At 36.8% G+C, this 15,796-nt stretch overlaps 1 protein-coding gene across 1 annotated transcript; it reads right to left on the reverse strand.

Annotated features, from left to right (window-relative positions):
• Positions 1-6,142: 6,142 nt before the first annotated feature.
• On the reverse strand, positions 6,143-15,718 carry LOC131770917 (bridging integrator 3-like). The gene is made up of 12 exons (XM_059086635.2): positions 15,640-15,718; positions 15,368-15,407; positions 12,748-12,788; positions 12,387-12,448; positions 12,198-12,277; positions 11,577-11,630; positions 11,309-11,349; positions 9,390-9,450; positions 8,446-8,526; positions 8,084-8,146; positions 7,181-7,252; positions 6,143-6,823 (listed from the first exon to the last, which is right to left on the reverse strand). Exons 1-12 carry the CDS (start codon positions 15,645-15,647, stop codon positions 6,671-6,673), a joined length of 756 nt encoding a protein of 251 aa, XP_058942618.1. The 5' UTR covers positions 15,648-15,718; the 3' UTR covers positions 6,143-6,670.
• Positions 15,719-15,796: the final 78 nt, after the last annotated feature.

Genomic DNA, 15,796 nt, shown 5'->3' on the forward strand with positions numbered 1-15,796 from the left:
GCAGCGTGAGAACGAATTATTTAACTTTGTGATTGGTTGATTGGAAAACAATACATAAAATAGATAGATTCCTTATTGAAATACATCGCAGCTTACGTATTTTCATTAAAATTCTAATTTAATGTACAAACTTACAAACTGAATAATACCTAAGAGCTAATGACAGTAATATCTAAAACATTAAAAAAAAAACTATAAAAATCTTGTTGAAATCATATTGTTCAAGTCTAGTAATTTAAACAGTATTCACTAGGGCGCACGAAGCCATAATAAAACTATCCTTAGATCTGTTTGTTTTTTACAGCGGGGTATGCTGAAGGGGGGTATGCTGAAGGATGGCGCCTGCCTAAGATTGTACTTGCTCTCATGTGGGGGCGGCAGTAATTTCCCGAGTTTATGGCCGCTGTCATTGAAAATACTTTCAAAAGTACGCTTGCAAGTATTTGCTATTTCGTTAGCGCTAACGCGTGCTGATATTCCATTCCAGGGTAGATGATTCACATTGCCCTTTTCTGAACGCGCTCTAGTTCTTGCATTAAGTAGGCAGGTGGAGCATAATGAAACGCAGGTACAGCTTAATCGTTAACAGAGCGCACACATGTGATGTAAAAAAGACAAAGATCTTTCCGAGAAACGCGGGCTCTTTTGAGCTGGATGAGAAAACAGAGCCTCTTGGCTGCCCTTTTTATCACTTCTGTAATATGCACGTTCCAAGATAGGTCACTTGAAATAGTTACGCCTAAGAGTTTAGTATCAGTAACAACCTTTATGCACTCTCCTCCGATAACTACAGGAGGGAACTTATGACTAACTGAAGCAAAAGAAATGTGAAGCTCCTTACATTTGTCCAGGGCAACAAAATGAGTGTTTTTATAAGAGTTGCAAAAGATTGCTGTTTTTCTTTGTTTTGTAGTCATCCCGGCTCAAGTGCAGTCACCTGTACAATCATCAGCTTTTGCATCAGGAGTAGTAGCGAGAGAACTTCTCTGGAATCTAAACCAATCGCTTCAAGAGTTTGACGTTGTTCCTTTTACATTTCCTCTCAACCTAGTTCCCCTAAAGAAGATGAAATTTACCCCCTCGAAGTCCATCTTTACCAACTAACTAGCTTGCAAACGATTTACCCCGCGCAGGAACCTGGAAAAAGCGTAAAAGCTTCGTAAAAGGCCATCACTTATCCCTTTTTTAACTACCAAACTTCCAGGAGCACTGGATGGCGTATTGGAAAAAGTCTCGGTGTTTTCTTCTGGTTTATAAATTACACTTTTGATTGGTTACGATGAGTCCGAAGTTCAAGTATACAAAAGCAATTTATGTTCATCTCTTCTTCTGCTGGCGTAGCGGACCGTGTGCTATATTTTGAGCACGCGCAGAAGTTAACCGGAAACAATAACTAAACAATGTAGACATGCGCAGTTAAAACCGGAATCCCACGATTTCAGGGATAAAAATTCCATTCTCCTAGAGCCCATTATTTGGCGATCATACCCCTGACAACCAGCCAAAATGACCCTGGGCTCGAGATTGCCCTTGAGAAAGTTCAAGTTGCCCGCGGGCTACAGTGAAGTGACGTGGGTTTTCATGAGACGAAAGGTTTTATACTCACTTGCTCGTTAAGCCTTGCTCGTTCGTTTCTGACAACAACCTTGTGGGTAAATATCATACGTCAGCATTTTCCATGAAGAAATCTAGATATTCTTAACATCGAGATAGGAATCTTCATTTTTCAGAATATCAAATAAAGGTTTTTTTAATTTCTTTTTTGATCGATTTTTTTGGAAAAATTTAAAATTCATTACGTATCCCTATCCAAATTTTGACACCAAAATGCGAGTTAGTCTTTCTAAGTACATTTTATCAAGAGTTCTTACGAGAACTAAATTTCGTAGCATAAGAAGGTGACAGGCACAAGTTTTGCTTCAATAAATAAAGAAATGGCATGTTTTTTCGATCAGTTAAGTAAATTAAACAGGGGCCTACAGAGTAATATGAATTTCTTAAAGGGAATATATATACTTGCAGCTAAAATAGCGAATAGCTGTTTTTTCTTTCTTATGATATTTATTCGTGTGAAGTTCTTGATCCCTCTCGAAAGTTATGGCGCTTTTATTAAGTCGGGGGTCTTTGTTGATCAGGTTCAATCTTTCTCTTTATATGATAATAAAGTTTCTATCAGTTTGTATGAAAAACTGGATCATTGGATAATGCAATTCAAGAGTTTTCATTAGCTTAGCCAGCATGGGTTATGAGTCATTAGACTATGCGCATGCACGAAGACGAGTTAATCGAGAAGTGTTTTTGAACATTGTAACATTCCGTTTGTTCTTTCAAAATATAGTTGGGAAGATTTATATACATTTGGGGCGTTTTAATGAAACAGTTATTCTACTCGCGCTTGTTGGATATGAGATGATTATAGCCAACGAGGCTCGTAGTCTCATATCCGACGCGCGCTAGGAGAACAATTGTTTAATATCCTCCTTCAATTCGACTATTACTAGCTGCGACTATCAACCAAGAGCTATATTCAGTCTTTAACTATTTCGCCGTCATTTCGGCCCGGTTGAAACCTCTCGACCTTATGAGCTTCTACTTCAAGGTCAAAATGCATGCAGTTTGAAAAAAGATGACTCTATCAAAAAGTGTGAATTTCTTATGAGGAGGCATAACTTTTGAGCTTATGAGCTTCTACTTCAAAGCCAAACTGCAATTATTTTGAAGAAAGGTGACTTTATCAAAAAGCGCGAATTTCCTATGAGGAAACAATAATTTTGAAACGTCTGGTGATAAAACTATCTTCGCCTTCATTCTGCTAAGAATATAGAGTTGCGACCATCAAACACGAGCTTTATTCAGTTTCTAACCATTTTGCGATCGTCTCGGCCTAGTCGAGGTCTTTTTAATACTTCTGAGCCTCTGCTTCAAAGTAAAACTTCATGAGTTTTGAAAAAAGAGATGACTCTAACATGAAGTGTTGTTTTCAATTACTGATGCCAAGTTACTGAATCGAGGGTAGAGCCGCCATTCTCAAGAAACCTATTCAGTCACAAAGAAAATATTTTTAGCTGCAAGTACCAGCCTAATGTAGAATATTTAGTCAAGGCAGCAGATTAAAGAAATCGGAAGACACTGATTAGAGTGTAAGAGGTTGACAAAAAAAGACTATCTCCCATGAATGTATGTGTTTAACGTTTCTACAACCTGTGCAGAAATCAGTTGGCTCTGATGATGAATTCCAGTCAGGTCGGCGACACATCAGTCAGAGTCACAGACATCATTCTGAACAACCCGGAAGACCAGACTACACAATCAACAGTATTTGTGGTTGCATTTAGCATGGAGCTTAAGGAAAACATATTTAAAATCCTAAGATTTAGATATGGATAATTGTTACCTGATTTCCCGTTGACTGATGTCTTTAACATTGGAATCACATAAAAGTAGGTGTATGCTCCTCTGTTTAAATCAAACTTCGCTTTAAGATTCATGAACCCGAAAAACCATGATGCAACACGAGCCCAGTTAGGCCAAAACGGATAGTTTTCCCCTTGAAGGTGAAGGCATTGGAATACCCTATTTCATTTCAAGACATGAGACGCGAATCTCCTGTATTTTTCAGGATAGGGCATGGAAATCCCCTGTTTTGTTTGAAGATGAGGAGTCAGAATTCATCGTTTATTACCTACGAGGTAATAAACGATGAATAATAAAGATTACACGATGAATAATAAACCTATGAGGTAATAAACGAGTCGAGGCTGTGTTACATCTGGTCCAACAAGAAAGTTGCTGATGCCACGGATCTGTGACAACAGCATCCTAACTTTCTTAAAGTCCTTAGCCAGTTGCTCAGGCGAAATAGCGAAACCGAAGGGTAGCAGTTGTAGATGATAAGGTTCTGCCGTAGACAAAGAAAAAGTCTTTATCATTTTGATGCGAAAGATAAAGTAAACATTTTGGGGGCCTTATGAAAACCTCTATAATACAGTACACAATTTTCATTACACTCCTTTGAAAGGTGGGGTAAAATAAAACGTATTTTGGTTTATGTAATATTTAGTCTTTTTGATATTAAAAGTAAACTTTTAGTCTCTGTATCTTCTAGAATTCGCTGTATTATCACGATGATGAAGTTTATTATTTTATCATTCGATTATAGAGCTCGTTTGTCCTAATAATCTGTTGAAGCCGGAGAGCCTAAGTAGAAGAAAATAACACGCTTACGCATGAGCAAACAATCATTCGTTTCAGCAGGTTATATACATGGGTGTCCGCTTGTAAAGAGGGAAATTATGGTGCAACTTAAAATCTGACTGTGAGGTTCAATTAAATGCACGAGTAATAGTACAATTTCAATAATTAAAACCAGCAATATGCTAATTTACGCGTCCTTCTCTTACCGTTGCCAAGCTGCCATCCAAATTGATATCTTCTCTTAGCGACATACGTCATTATTCTTAAGGCGTTGCTTGGATCCCACGAGCCGTCTTTGAATCTTTTCATAAGGCTCAAACCGAAAACTACTTTAAGGCCGGCCGTGTTTGCGATCTGGCTGATTCTGTCTTAATCTTCGCCGGAAATAATCAAAGTTTGTTTTCCAAAAGGCTCTCTCTTTTCTTCTTCCCGAGACTGAAAAATTACATAGTGGCTGCGAGTACCGCCAATTCGAACATAAGCCGGCGAAAGAGCTCTCATCAGGGCAATTATTCGTTCCTCTGCGGTAGTGGTAAAATTCCACTTCAAAATTGTCTTCCAAGTCTAGCAAAAGGATACAAACTGTTTTTCGACCCATGCTATCTCTTTGTTTGTCTCTATGTTTACAATTTTATTCATAATGACCTTCTTTGGATCATGTGGGGGTGCCTTTTCCTTTGTACGAAACTTGCCGCCTAGCAAGGCGATAAGCAAGGAAAGAAACACGAGTGCGATGAATAGTTGTTGTCAATAGACTAGAGACAGCAGCGGTTCTAAGGTTGCGCGATAGTCGCTGGTTGCGTCTTCCCCGTATGAACGCCATTCTGAAGTGAAAAATAAGCCGATTTGGGGGTAAACAACACTGGATATTCTCAAGAGAAGAATAATTTATGTGAGAATTTCTGTCGTTGAAATTATCGCAGGCGTGTAACAAAGGAAAGAAGTCCCCTGGGATGCCTCAATTGTCCGAGAGGACTCTTTTGGTGGGTCAGGCGATGTACCAAGTTCATGAAGGACAAGTGCGTTGGGATCTACAGCACTCTGTGGAGATATAGAAAGAAAAACGGTCAAGTTTAAGAGTCATTATATTGGAACAAATTTCAGAGTTATAGTCAATGCCATTGTCTTTCAACAGACGATGGTTATGATGAAACTATTCCTTGTGAACAGATATGTCTGGGAGGTACTTGAATCATAAACAGCCACGTACATATCATTGTTATCCAACCACGCAAAGTAGATCTAGAGTACAAATTACGCGCGAATAGAGTAGGAATATCTTGTAAAATATATACCTTGTGAGACGTTTGGGTGTGTAGTATCGCTGAGTATTTTAACGTGTTGTTTTTTTGTATGATTCACCCTACGGGCTCGTCAAAATTCGCACCTTGAACAAGTTCAGGTTGCTCCTGGACGATGTGTGTGTGTGAATAAAAAATAGCATTGTTTTTTTTTTTTGTAATATATTGAAAGGACTTATCAAGATGAATGTGCTCTACGAGGTGTAGAGTATTCCAAATTCTCTGTTGTGTTGGAGCGCATTTGACCGACTGCGTAAATAACCGATCAGAACAAAAGAAAATCTCCTGGCTATTATGAGAATCATTACTTCATTTCATTTTTCACTCTAATGATAATTTTTTTTTCATGTTTCGTTTCAAAATTATGTTTGTCATTTAACTAGTCGAGTAATGAATCTGTAATTAGGGAAACTACTTTCATGAGTATCTGGCACCTTACTCTACGAAAATGCCATAGGAACTAACAAACAATTCACTAAACGACTGTTCACAACATGGACGACGACGTTACTGGGGAATATGACCCTCGATCATTTTTGCCACGAGCCCGGGGCCAATATTCTCTCGCGCGCGGTTAGTAAGAAGTTATTAGCTCACAAAAATCTCCATTTTAGCCCGCAAAATGCGCAACAATGCCCGAGAAATAGTTATTCTTAAAAGGTTTTTTCTCTGTATTTCTCTCATGTGGTTTCCATCTAGTACTGTCAGTATGTTCCCTGGCGTTTTTCTACTGCAAATGTTTTTCTTCGGTTTTGTTAGATCTTACCAAAGACTGTAGGAAATTAGGGAAGAAAACAATTTTGTAAAAAATAAACTATTGTGCAGTTTAAATAGTAAAATAAAGAGTAATCAAAAGAAATTTTGTGTGTCGAGAAAAATCTTCTTCTTCTTCCTCTTAAGGTCATTATTTACATTTATTCACTATTTGTGTTCTTTATCACGTGGTCTGGTTGTCCAGATGTGAGTAAACCAGAAAAAAAGAACTGTTTTCAGTGACGGGACGGTAATTATCATCAGTCTAGCGCGAGATGTCTTTACATGTGGATAAGACAATCAGGTTTGCTGACGAACCAAACCAGTTCCGTTTCCTCGGTATATAGCTTTATCCTTGACCCGGCACGTCCTCCAGTCCGCACATTCGTTTGCATATTCTTTCTTCACTTCGTTTTTAATTTTCAACCATCCTCCACTATGGACAGCGATTTTATCTCAGCTAGTTTCTGCTGGAGTTGCTGCTGACGATCCTCGTCGGAGAGTTCTTCGTTCTTCCAGCCCAGTTTGTTTGTGAGGTCGCAAAGGACTTGCGAAGCCTGACTGTAATAACTTGCCTGTATAAGAAATAATAAAAAGGTGTTTACGTCCAAACATCAAGCGTATCATCCTAAATTAGACCGAAACAGCCCAAAGCGCGGGAAAACGCGGGAGACCGAGTCACAATCGGTTTTGGTTTGTAATCTGATTGGTTGACAAAGCGGCGGAAATTTCTGGACTAATCACATAACGAAATAATGCTTCCGGACGCTTTCTACACTTATTTGAAAATTACCATAAAGTATTAAAACGATCAATTATTTTCAAATTACTTCGTGCTTTTGGCGTTTACTCTTTTTCTTCGGACTTGACAGTTTCCTCATGTTATGCTTCCTGGGATGAATCCTAAAACAGGTACACATTTACTCACTCACCCCTGATCGGATCATGGCTTCAAATGAGGGTTCAAAGTAATCTGTCCTACCATCAATCAGTTGTGGTAGATCCTACGATAAAGGAACAAAATTACATTGAACTCGACATTTTTTCGCGCACCTGCATAAAACGTTTGTCTGCTGTCCTTATCTTTTGACATAGAGGCCCCAAGAGGACAAGAGATTCATATCTTCACGTGTTTGTTTGGTGGTGTTTGTTTTCTTTGATCCTCTAACCAGTAATTTGGGACGTATAGCCAATGAATAACGAGCGTCAGGGACGCGTTTTAACCCTTGAACTCCAAGACGTGATTGCTAATTCTCCCCTCTCCCTGCTACACATTCCCGTGTAAAATGTTTTAGAGAATCTGATGTTGGATCAAGATAACAACTTATGCCTGATAAGTATGAGTATTCTCATCACCTGTTTGCTGGATGATGTATGGATATCATTGGGAGAAGTTACATGCTAATCACTTCTGGGATTTAAAGGGCTGGCCCTCAGACCCTTAAGTCTGCATCTTACTTCTCCTCACAACATCACCCCTGACTCACACATACAGGTTAAAAAAAAAGGTTCAAAAAAGAAATGATCACCGATAAAAAAATCTCGATTGTAAAACAAATTCTCTTTGTTAGCACCTTAGGAAATGCATACAGAACAGTATGGAGAATATTCATACAAGTGTAAAGGGTTTTGAGAGTCTTTTCATGATTCCAAGATCTGAATTAATTAGCTACAAAAGCAAGCAAACAATTAAACAGCAAACGACAATTGTTCCCTCCAATTACATCTGGTTTGGTGGATACAGATCCCATCTGGAGCGGAATGGGGAATATATCACGATCAAGTTCGTTTTTCCACATCAAAATCATGAAAAGTTTGATAACTCAGCGACATACCTCCAACATGACGGCGTTTTGTCTTTCATAATCCAGTTTGGCCGCTGCTAATGCTTGATTATTCTAAGTAAAACACAAGTATTGATTAACCTCAGTTATGATCCGGTGTAATTTAGTACTCCAATCTTCGACTGGTAGTAATTCTTAACACTGCCGCAATGGCGATGTTAAAGTACAATGTAGCAAGAACATCACTCGGTTGTACGTCGTGTGCCACTTTCTTTTTTTTTGGTTCTTACCATATTTTGACGTCATTTGTGATCTATTGCTGAGCATTTGTTCATGGATTCTTTTTGTTCAACAGCTTACACAAGGAAGGATTGGTAAAAAGAGTAAAAGGTAGACAAGACGTTGGCTATTACCGCATCCAGTTTAGCTTGAGTCTGTGGAGTTTTTTCTCTGTCTTGCAGCTTCAGCACTTTAGCTTGATATTTCTGATAATCCTAAAGTTAAAACGGGAATTGCACGTTCATCGAATTTAAGTAAAAATTTACAAATCTAACACAAAATAACTTGCTCTGAACATTTTCCTTCCAAGACCTTACGTGGCGCTTGGACAGGTGATAGATACTAGTGACGATGCAGAGTTGCAGTGGGCTATTGGTCAGTGCGGTGGACTCCTAGTCCAGAGATCTGGGTTCAAAACCTGGCTGAGTCAATATGTTGTGTTCTTGTGAAAAACAGTTTACTCCTACAGTGCCCACTCCACCCAGGAGTGTATATGGGTACCGGCAAATTGCCAGGGATGCATGATAAAATGATAAAGCCATTTGGCTTTAGTACAGACTTCACCTTACTCTTACCTAATGGTGATGCAAAGGCGTAGCAAGGGGAGAGGGTCCTGGGGTGCCCGTAACCCCTATCCTCCTCCTTTGTAAGCCTTTTTTAAGCGAAATACTTACAATATTCAGGTAACAAAAACTGGCGAGTACCCTCTGTTTGACACAATGTGACCCACCCCCCCCCCCTTTTGAAAAATCGTGACTTTGCCCCTATGTTGATAGGGTTGTTGAAAAAAACCAAAACGATCATCTACTAGGATTTAAAAAGGGAACTTGTAACTCTTCAACTCCTTTGAATCAAGTCCTGAAGATACCATATTGAAATACAGGACACCCTATAAATGGTAATGTAACCCCTTGACAAAAAACGGCTTACATTGTAAAACAAAGCTATATCATATTTGTTACCTTTCGTGCTTAAATTACATGTCTTGTTACTCAGTGGATTTGAACCTATATTTTCAGCTTTCAGAGCAAAGGGAAAATAAAGAGAGATGTTTCAGGAAGAAAAAGAGCTCACAGACCTGAAGGGCTTGATCCCGTCTCTTTATTGCTGCATTCACACTTGGGAACACTCCGCTAAACCTGAATGTACCGTAAGGGTTAAATGCTATGATGAAGAGGAAATTTTTTGACAAACTACATGAAAGGCTAGTTACTAGGTCATATGACACTAAAATCAGAGAACCTCGTGCCATCATGATATGATGTTGTTAGTTAGTTTTTAGAGTTATAATTTGGCATTGATTTTGCAGTACCTCTAGTCAACTTCAAATAACCCACTCAAGTTGAAACTCTATAACTGTAAATCCTAATATCAGTATGCATAATCTCCATACTGTTCTCCATACATTTCTTCAGGTGCTAACAAGGAGAATTTGTTTCCACAATCAAGAGCTTTTTTAGGTTGGTGATCATTCTCTTTGTTCTCCTGACCTTAGCATTTGATTCAGGGGTGATATTGCAAGGAAAAGTAAGATACTAGTTACTTTTAGGGATCAAAAGGTCACTAAATTAGCTCCATGATAGGGTAAATCACAAAAAGATAAAACAATTCATATTTTAACCTTCCAGTGGTAACAAATAACACTTGCAGATCCTCATTATACTATAGCTGAACTGCCATTACTATATTATCACTTCAACTGCAACAATATTAGAGAGTTAGAAGGAAATTAGGGCAAAAAATTATCTCCAAACTATTATTTTCTCCAAAAAGATTGTCTTTCAAGCTTCATGGTGTGCAGTTTCTTCCATAAAATAGCCTAATACCAATGTTAATCATTTTAATAATTATAATTTATGAATCAATAAATTATAAATAAATCATTAAAAAATAATAAATGACATTCATTTAAGGAAAATAATATAACCTAATGCAAATGCATCAGTTTGATCATATTTGTTACCTTGCCAGGTGACAAGTCAGAGTTGAAAAGAAATTTATCAAAGCTAGTTTGACGCATCATATATTCAAGTTAATTTCACACACAATACTGGATTACCTGTCATTTCTTACAATAGGTTTCATCATTGACTACCCTGTTGATTTTTACTAAGCTAGGAAAATTTGTACCCAGTCAATTGAGTTGTTTCATACCTGTACCAATTACAGGTTGGTGTAGGTTTTCAATTGTTATGTATGTTTAAAATAAGGTCAGTTCCTTATGCTAAATAGAAATACTACCTGCATTAATTAAGTTTGGTGTATATTGCCCCCATTTTTGATACACAGCTGATAAATTTTAGACCCAGTACCAAAAATGTGGGGTCTGGGAGTCATAAGACAGACACACAATATATTTCCACCAGATACAGCGCATATTTTTTTTAATAGAAATGACCATGGGTATGAAACCACTAGATACTTATTAATGACATCTGCACTGAGTTATTTAAACCATTGACAAAAAATACTCAGAATGCTTTGTAGCATTTATAATTGACATAAATGCTACAAAAACACCCTAAACATCAATTGTCTAAATCAGTCCTGAGAAAGAATCCTCATCAAAATGTTATCTGCTGCTGTCTTCTGTCTTCTGTCTTTCAATAAAGGCACCTAAGCTTACAAAACTAATTAGATTTCATGCCATTTATGTAAAATTCTACATGATTATGCACCTGACCCCTTAGATTGACTAGCACCTAGTAATTTCTCCTTTGAATATCACACCTGGTCATGAGAATAAAGGAAATGATCACCAAGTAGAGAAGCTCTTGATTGTTAAAGAAATTCTCCTTGTCAGCACCTTAGCAAACATATAGAGAACAGTATGGAGAATATGCATACTGTTATTATGATGAGATGAGTTAGTAATTGTAAACAAGTTTATGCAATAGCAAATATAATGAAATAAAATCAGGAGATATATCAATAAATAAAATAAAAATATCATCCAAAAAAAATATATTACATACAGTGACATGAAATTAACCTTACTTTTTCATAGGATCCGTTATAGTCTTCTGATTTCTAACTGCCTGTTAGATGTAATTCAATATAAAAAAGGCAAATTTCAGATACGTTGAGAAATGTTATTAACTTAGATTGTTCATCTAATTTATGTAAATAGAATAAAACTCATAAAGTGTAACAGAAGTACTTAGCTGTAGAGACAGCCAAAAAGAAGTGTCAGCACTAAATGTAAAAATCATAAGTTCAGAATTTGTCAATAACAATCAGCATATTATTTTTCCTACTTACTCACCAGTTCTTGTCTTAGCTCATCTAGCTTTTCTGCACAGGCTGTGCACTCTTGAACCTGAAAATAACAGACAAGAATCATACATCAGCAGTCTGGAGACATCAAATTAAAATGTAAACAATTCTTCTCAGAAACAACTACAATAATGATTGTATTCAAACAATAAAAATAACAAAAACAAATTTTATGTACATTTGACCCATGGAGAGAGAATATTATGGTTATTTCTTAATAAAGAGGGCAACAGTTATGCTGAAGTACAGCTGAATTTCAACAGTCACTTGTTACATTGTAGTTTCCTAATGCCCCATTTGCAACTGCAAAACACGTTAAGTAAAACTAGGTTTCAAACTGAATGAAATTGGCTGGTATGGAGACTGAAAAACTAAATCTTATACAGGATTCAAGTAGTCACTCATTCTTTATTTTGATTGCATTAGTTGACAAAAAACTTCATTTAAGAAGACACTTTCAAACTATTTGACAAAAGTGGTTCTTGTTTCAAACATGTTTTGGAGGGTACTAGTCATCTTGACTGGTTGTAATTTGGCATTACTGGCAGCTCTCAGGTTTCCTTTTGAATACCTACATTAGTAACAGTAGCAGTGAAATACTATGTCTTACAGGTTCCCCAAACAGTTCTTCCTGAGAAACTGGACTTGCTGCAAGATCCTGGTAAATCCGTAGCTCAGATTTTGACAGGGCTGAAATGGAGAAGAAAATTAAAAAAAAAAAAAAAGTCAGAGTAAAATTTATTTATTCACCTCTTGTATTCCCAAAACTAGTAAGTACAAGTCAAATGATTCAATTCACCTGAAAGAGCATCGCCATATTTTCTTGTGTCCTTGTAAATTTTCTTTGTTGCTCCCTCTAATCTGAATGTAAATAAAAGAATTACTCAAAACATGACAAATACAAATTTAAGAAAGATTTCTAACTACTTAAAGAGGGGCTTCTTCATCTGCTCAAGAAAATATAGGTGAGATTACTAACAAAAACAGGTGGCTAGGTGATAGAATAAATTATTGGTCTATCAACCCTAATTAGGAATTATGTATGGCTCAAAAAAATTGTGATGTGAAAGTTTTTAGTAATACTATATGACATTGGACGAGGTATAACAATTGATGCCTGTGTTCTGCTATAGTAAGATTGTTTTTGTTGAAATTCTTACTGGTTAAATCTTGCCACTTCCCTCTCAAATTCTCTGTCACCCTAAGCAAAGGAATAAATAATCAAAGATTGAAACCAATGTATATGTTGTCATAATTAGGGTTAGAGGTTATGTGCATGATTGTACTGTCTGTAATATAGATGACTATAATTCTTCACAATAGGCTTAGTGCTGCCAGAAAAACTGGATCATACAATTTATGAAACAGCCATGGTTATAGACTGCGCTTGTACCTAAAATCAATATTTAGTCCAAGTCTTGAATTCTAATTTCTTTGGTTGTTTATGACAGTTTCCAATACCAGATATAGGCTTAAATGTAGGCTGCACTACACAAGAAAACTTCTACAAAACATTCTTTGTCATAAAGGAATTCTCACCCAAAGTGTGTTATACTTTCTTCTGACCCTAGTCTTCTTGCCAATGCAGCTAAACATTTTTCATAAACTACATTTAATTCACACCTGCCTGTACCAAAACCTTTCAATATTGATGCTTCTAAGTTTTTGATATTCCAATGGAACTGATTGGAAGAAAGCTTTGTGTTTTGATTGTAAACAAAAGAATGTCAGTCTGAATTTCACTCTAGATTTGATATCTAGAATTTTTTAAATACTAAACTGACGAAGCTCTGTGTTTATATAAACTGCTTTAGTCCTAAAATTATCATAAAAAAAGACCAGGAATCCTCCAACTGGAATAACACTTATTGACACTCTTGTTAAAGTTGGAAACAAACTTATTATTCTGGCTGGTTAATAATTAATATGACCTATGTTTGGATAAATGGCCTCCAATGGGGAATAAAATGAATCTTAGTACATGTACTCCCATAAAAAAGAGGGGCTATATTACTGACAACACAAATACCTATATGTATAAATTTTGGTCATCAGTGAAGAATCAAAATTAGTCAAAGTTGAAACTGAGTTTTATTCCATCGCTAAAACTTTGTGAAATTCCCAAATTTGTATTTGGTTTTGATGTCCTATATAATTGTAAAAATACATATGAATGTTAATGTTCTATTTGGTTATTTCCACTGTAGGGCAAAAACCAGAGGTAATGAGAAATGAATAAGGAAACTCTTTGCAAGTGTACAGTATGTAAGACTGAAGATGAAGTTTACCTTAACCCCAGTTTTACTTAACTTAGCCCTTTTAACTCCCAAGATCTGATTGTTAATTCTCCCCTCTAGCTACTACACATTTCCTTGTAGATTGATTATGAGAATTAGGTGTTCAATCAATGTGATAAATTGTATCTGATGAGTTTGAGTGTTCTCACTACCTGTTTGCTGTGTAATATATGAACACTATAGGGAGAAGTTACATGGTAATCACTTCTGGGATTTAGAGGGTTAATGATTTAATTTAGTGCCCATGTGCTTATTTATTTACAAATGCATGTAGTATCTCTGAGGAATGTGCTTATTTGAGGCAGAGCACTTCTTGAGGACAGGATGCTTACAAAGCTTTTGAGAAACAGTAGAAAGTGCATAATGAAACTGATATTTATTAAAAAAGGAACAATAACAGAAACTGAAAAAGAAACAAATATTCAGGTTGATAACATTACATTGGTAGGGGAATGTACATTGTACTCTAGTAGAGCTATCACTGAAACAGAACAGGGGCCTCTACTAGAATTGAGTGCTTACCGGAATGAAGGTGCTTAGTATGCTTTAGGGGAGCTAGTTAAAAACAAACATACAAACAAATTTGAGAGGGGCATTTACACGAGAGTGCCTCGTGATGGAACAAGGGTGCTAAATTGAATCATTATGGCCTTTGCAATTTGAGCAACCAGGCCCAGGCGCTCACCAATGCCCCAAACAAGTCTTGAAGAGTTACACCTTGGTTGGGGTGTGTTAAACTGGGATACTAGACTCTTTTCCAGGTTTAGCTCCTAGTACTAAGGGAACCCATAGTTTTTAAGAGAAGTTAGGTAGGTAAGAAAACTCTGTACTGGAGCCAAATGGTCCATCCAGCCACAACAAACCCTTTCACTCCCATAAGTGACCAAGACAGAATTTCTCCTTATGATATCAACACAATATCAAGCAGACAAGTGATGAGAATAAAAAAAATATAAGTTAGAGGATTATTAGTTGATCCAATACCAAATTCTCTAAACTAACATCACAAGAACTGTATGGCAGATGGTAAGGTTAATTACTAATTAGATCTTGGGAGTTAAAGGGCTGATCCTAGTTTCCTCTACAAGCAGTTAACACTGGATTATTTCAAATTCTGGAAGGAATGACACATCTACATGTAGATTCCCAGGTTAAGGTAGAGTAAGCATGGAGAAATCAGTCATAGTATAAGATAAAATGTCTTATTTTATACTGATTAATACTTTGATAACACCTGCTAAACAACCTTTTTAAACAGTGTAAGAAATTTGAAGCCAAGGGACTTTTCAACATAGAAAGCGTTGCTAAATATATTTATAGAAGTAAGCCGTCATAATCATGCTCAAACATAATTTTGTAAAAGGACTCTGACCTATTATGCTTGCTCTAATTTGTCAAATATCTCTCTGTCTCTCTTTGTTTATCAGCCCCATCTGAGATACGAGGATGAAAAGATGAAAATTCAGAAATAATTTGTACTTACTGTTTGTTTTACTGACGGCTTTGCCTTCTTGAATGGATTCCTGTTGTTTTCAAAGCAAATTAAGCATCCTGTTAGTCAGTGGAAGGCACATACCAGTAATTTAATGGCAACATTTGATTCAAGATTTCAACATGCTGAATGATTAATTGATGAAGGCAAAGAATTAGATGCCTTTGAAAATCGACTTCCCGTGGTTTATAAACAGAACTGACATGCTTTACTACCTTTCTTCGACAAATCAGATACACAAGAAAACCAGCAATTTCACTTACCAGCTCATACTAACCAAATCACAAGAGAAACCCACAATCTCTCCTTCGCTCTATGTCCGTCAGGTGTGTTTCGTGTTCGTGATGTTTTCGGAACTCTTCGTAAAGATATCGAGTCCCAGGAGTATCCATATAAGGAGAACATCGTCTCCCTCCGGCG

This window comes from Pocillopora verrucosa, chromosome 1 (genome assembly GCF_036669915.1).
Source record: "Pocillopora verrucosa isolate sample1 chromosome 1, ASM3666991v2, whole genome shotgun sequence".
Lineage (NCBI taxonomy): Eukaryota > Metazoa > Cnidaria > Anthozoa > Scleractinia > Pocilloporidae > Pocillopora > Pocillopora verrucosa.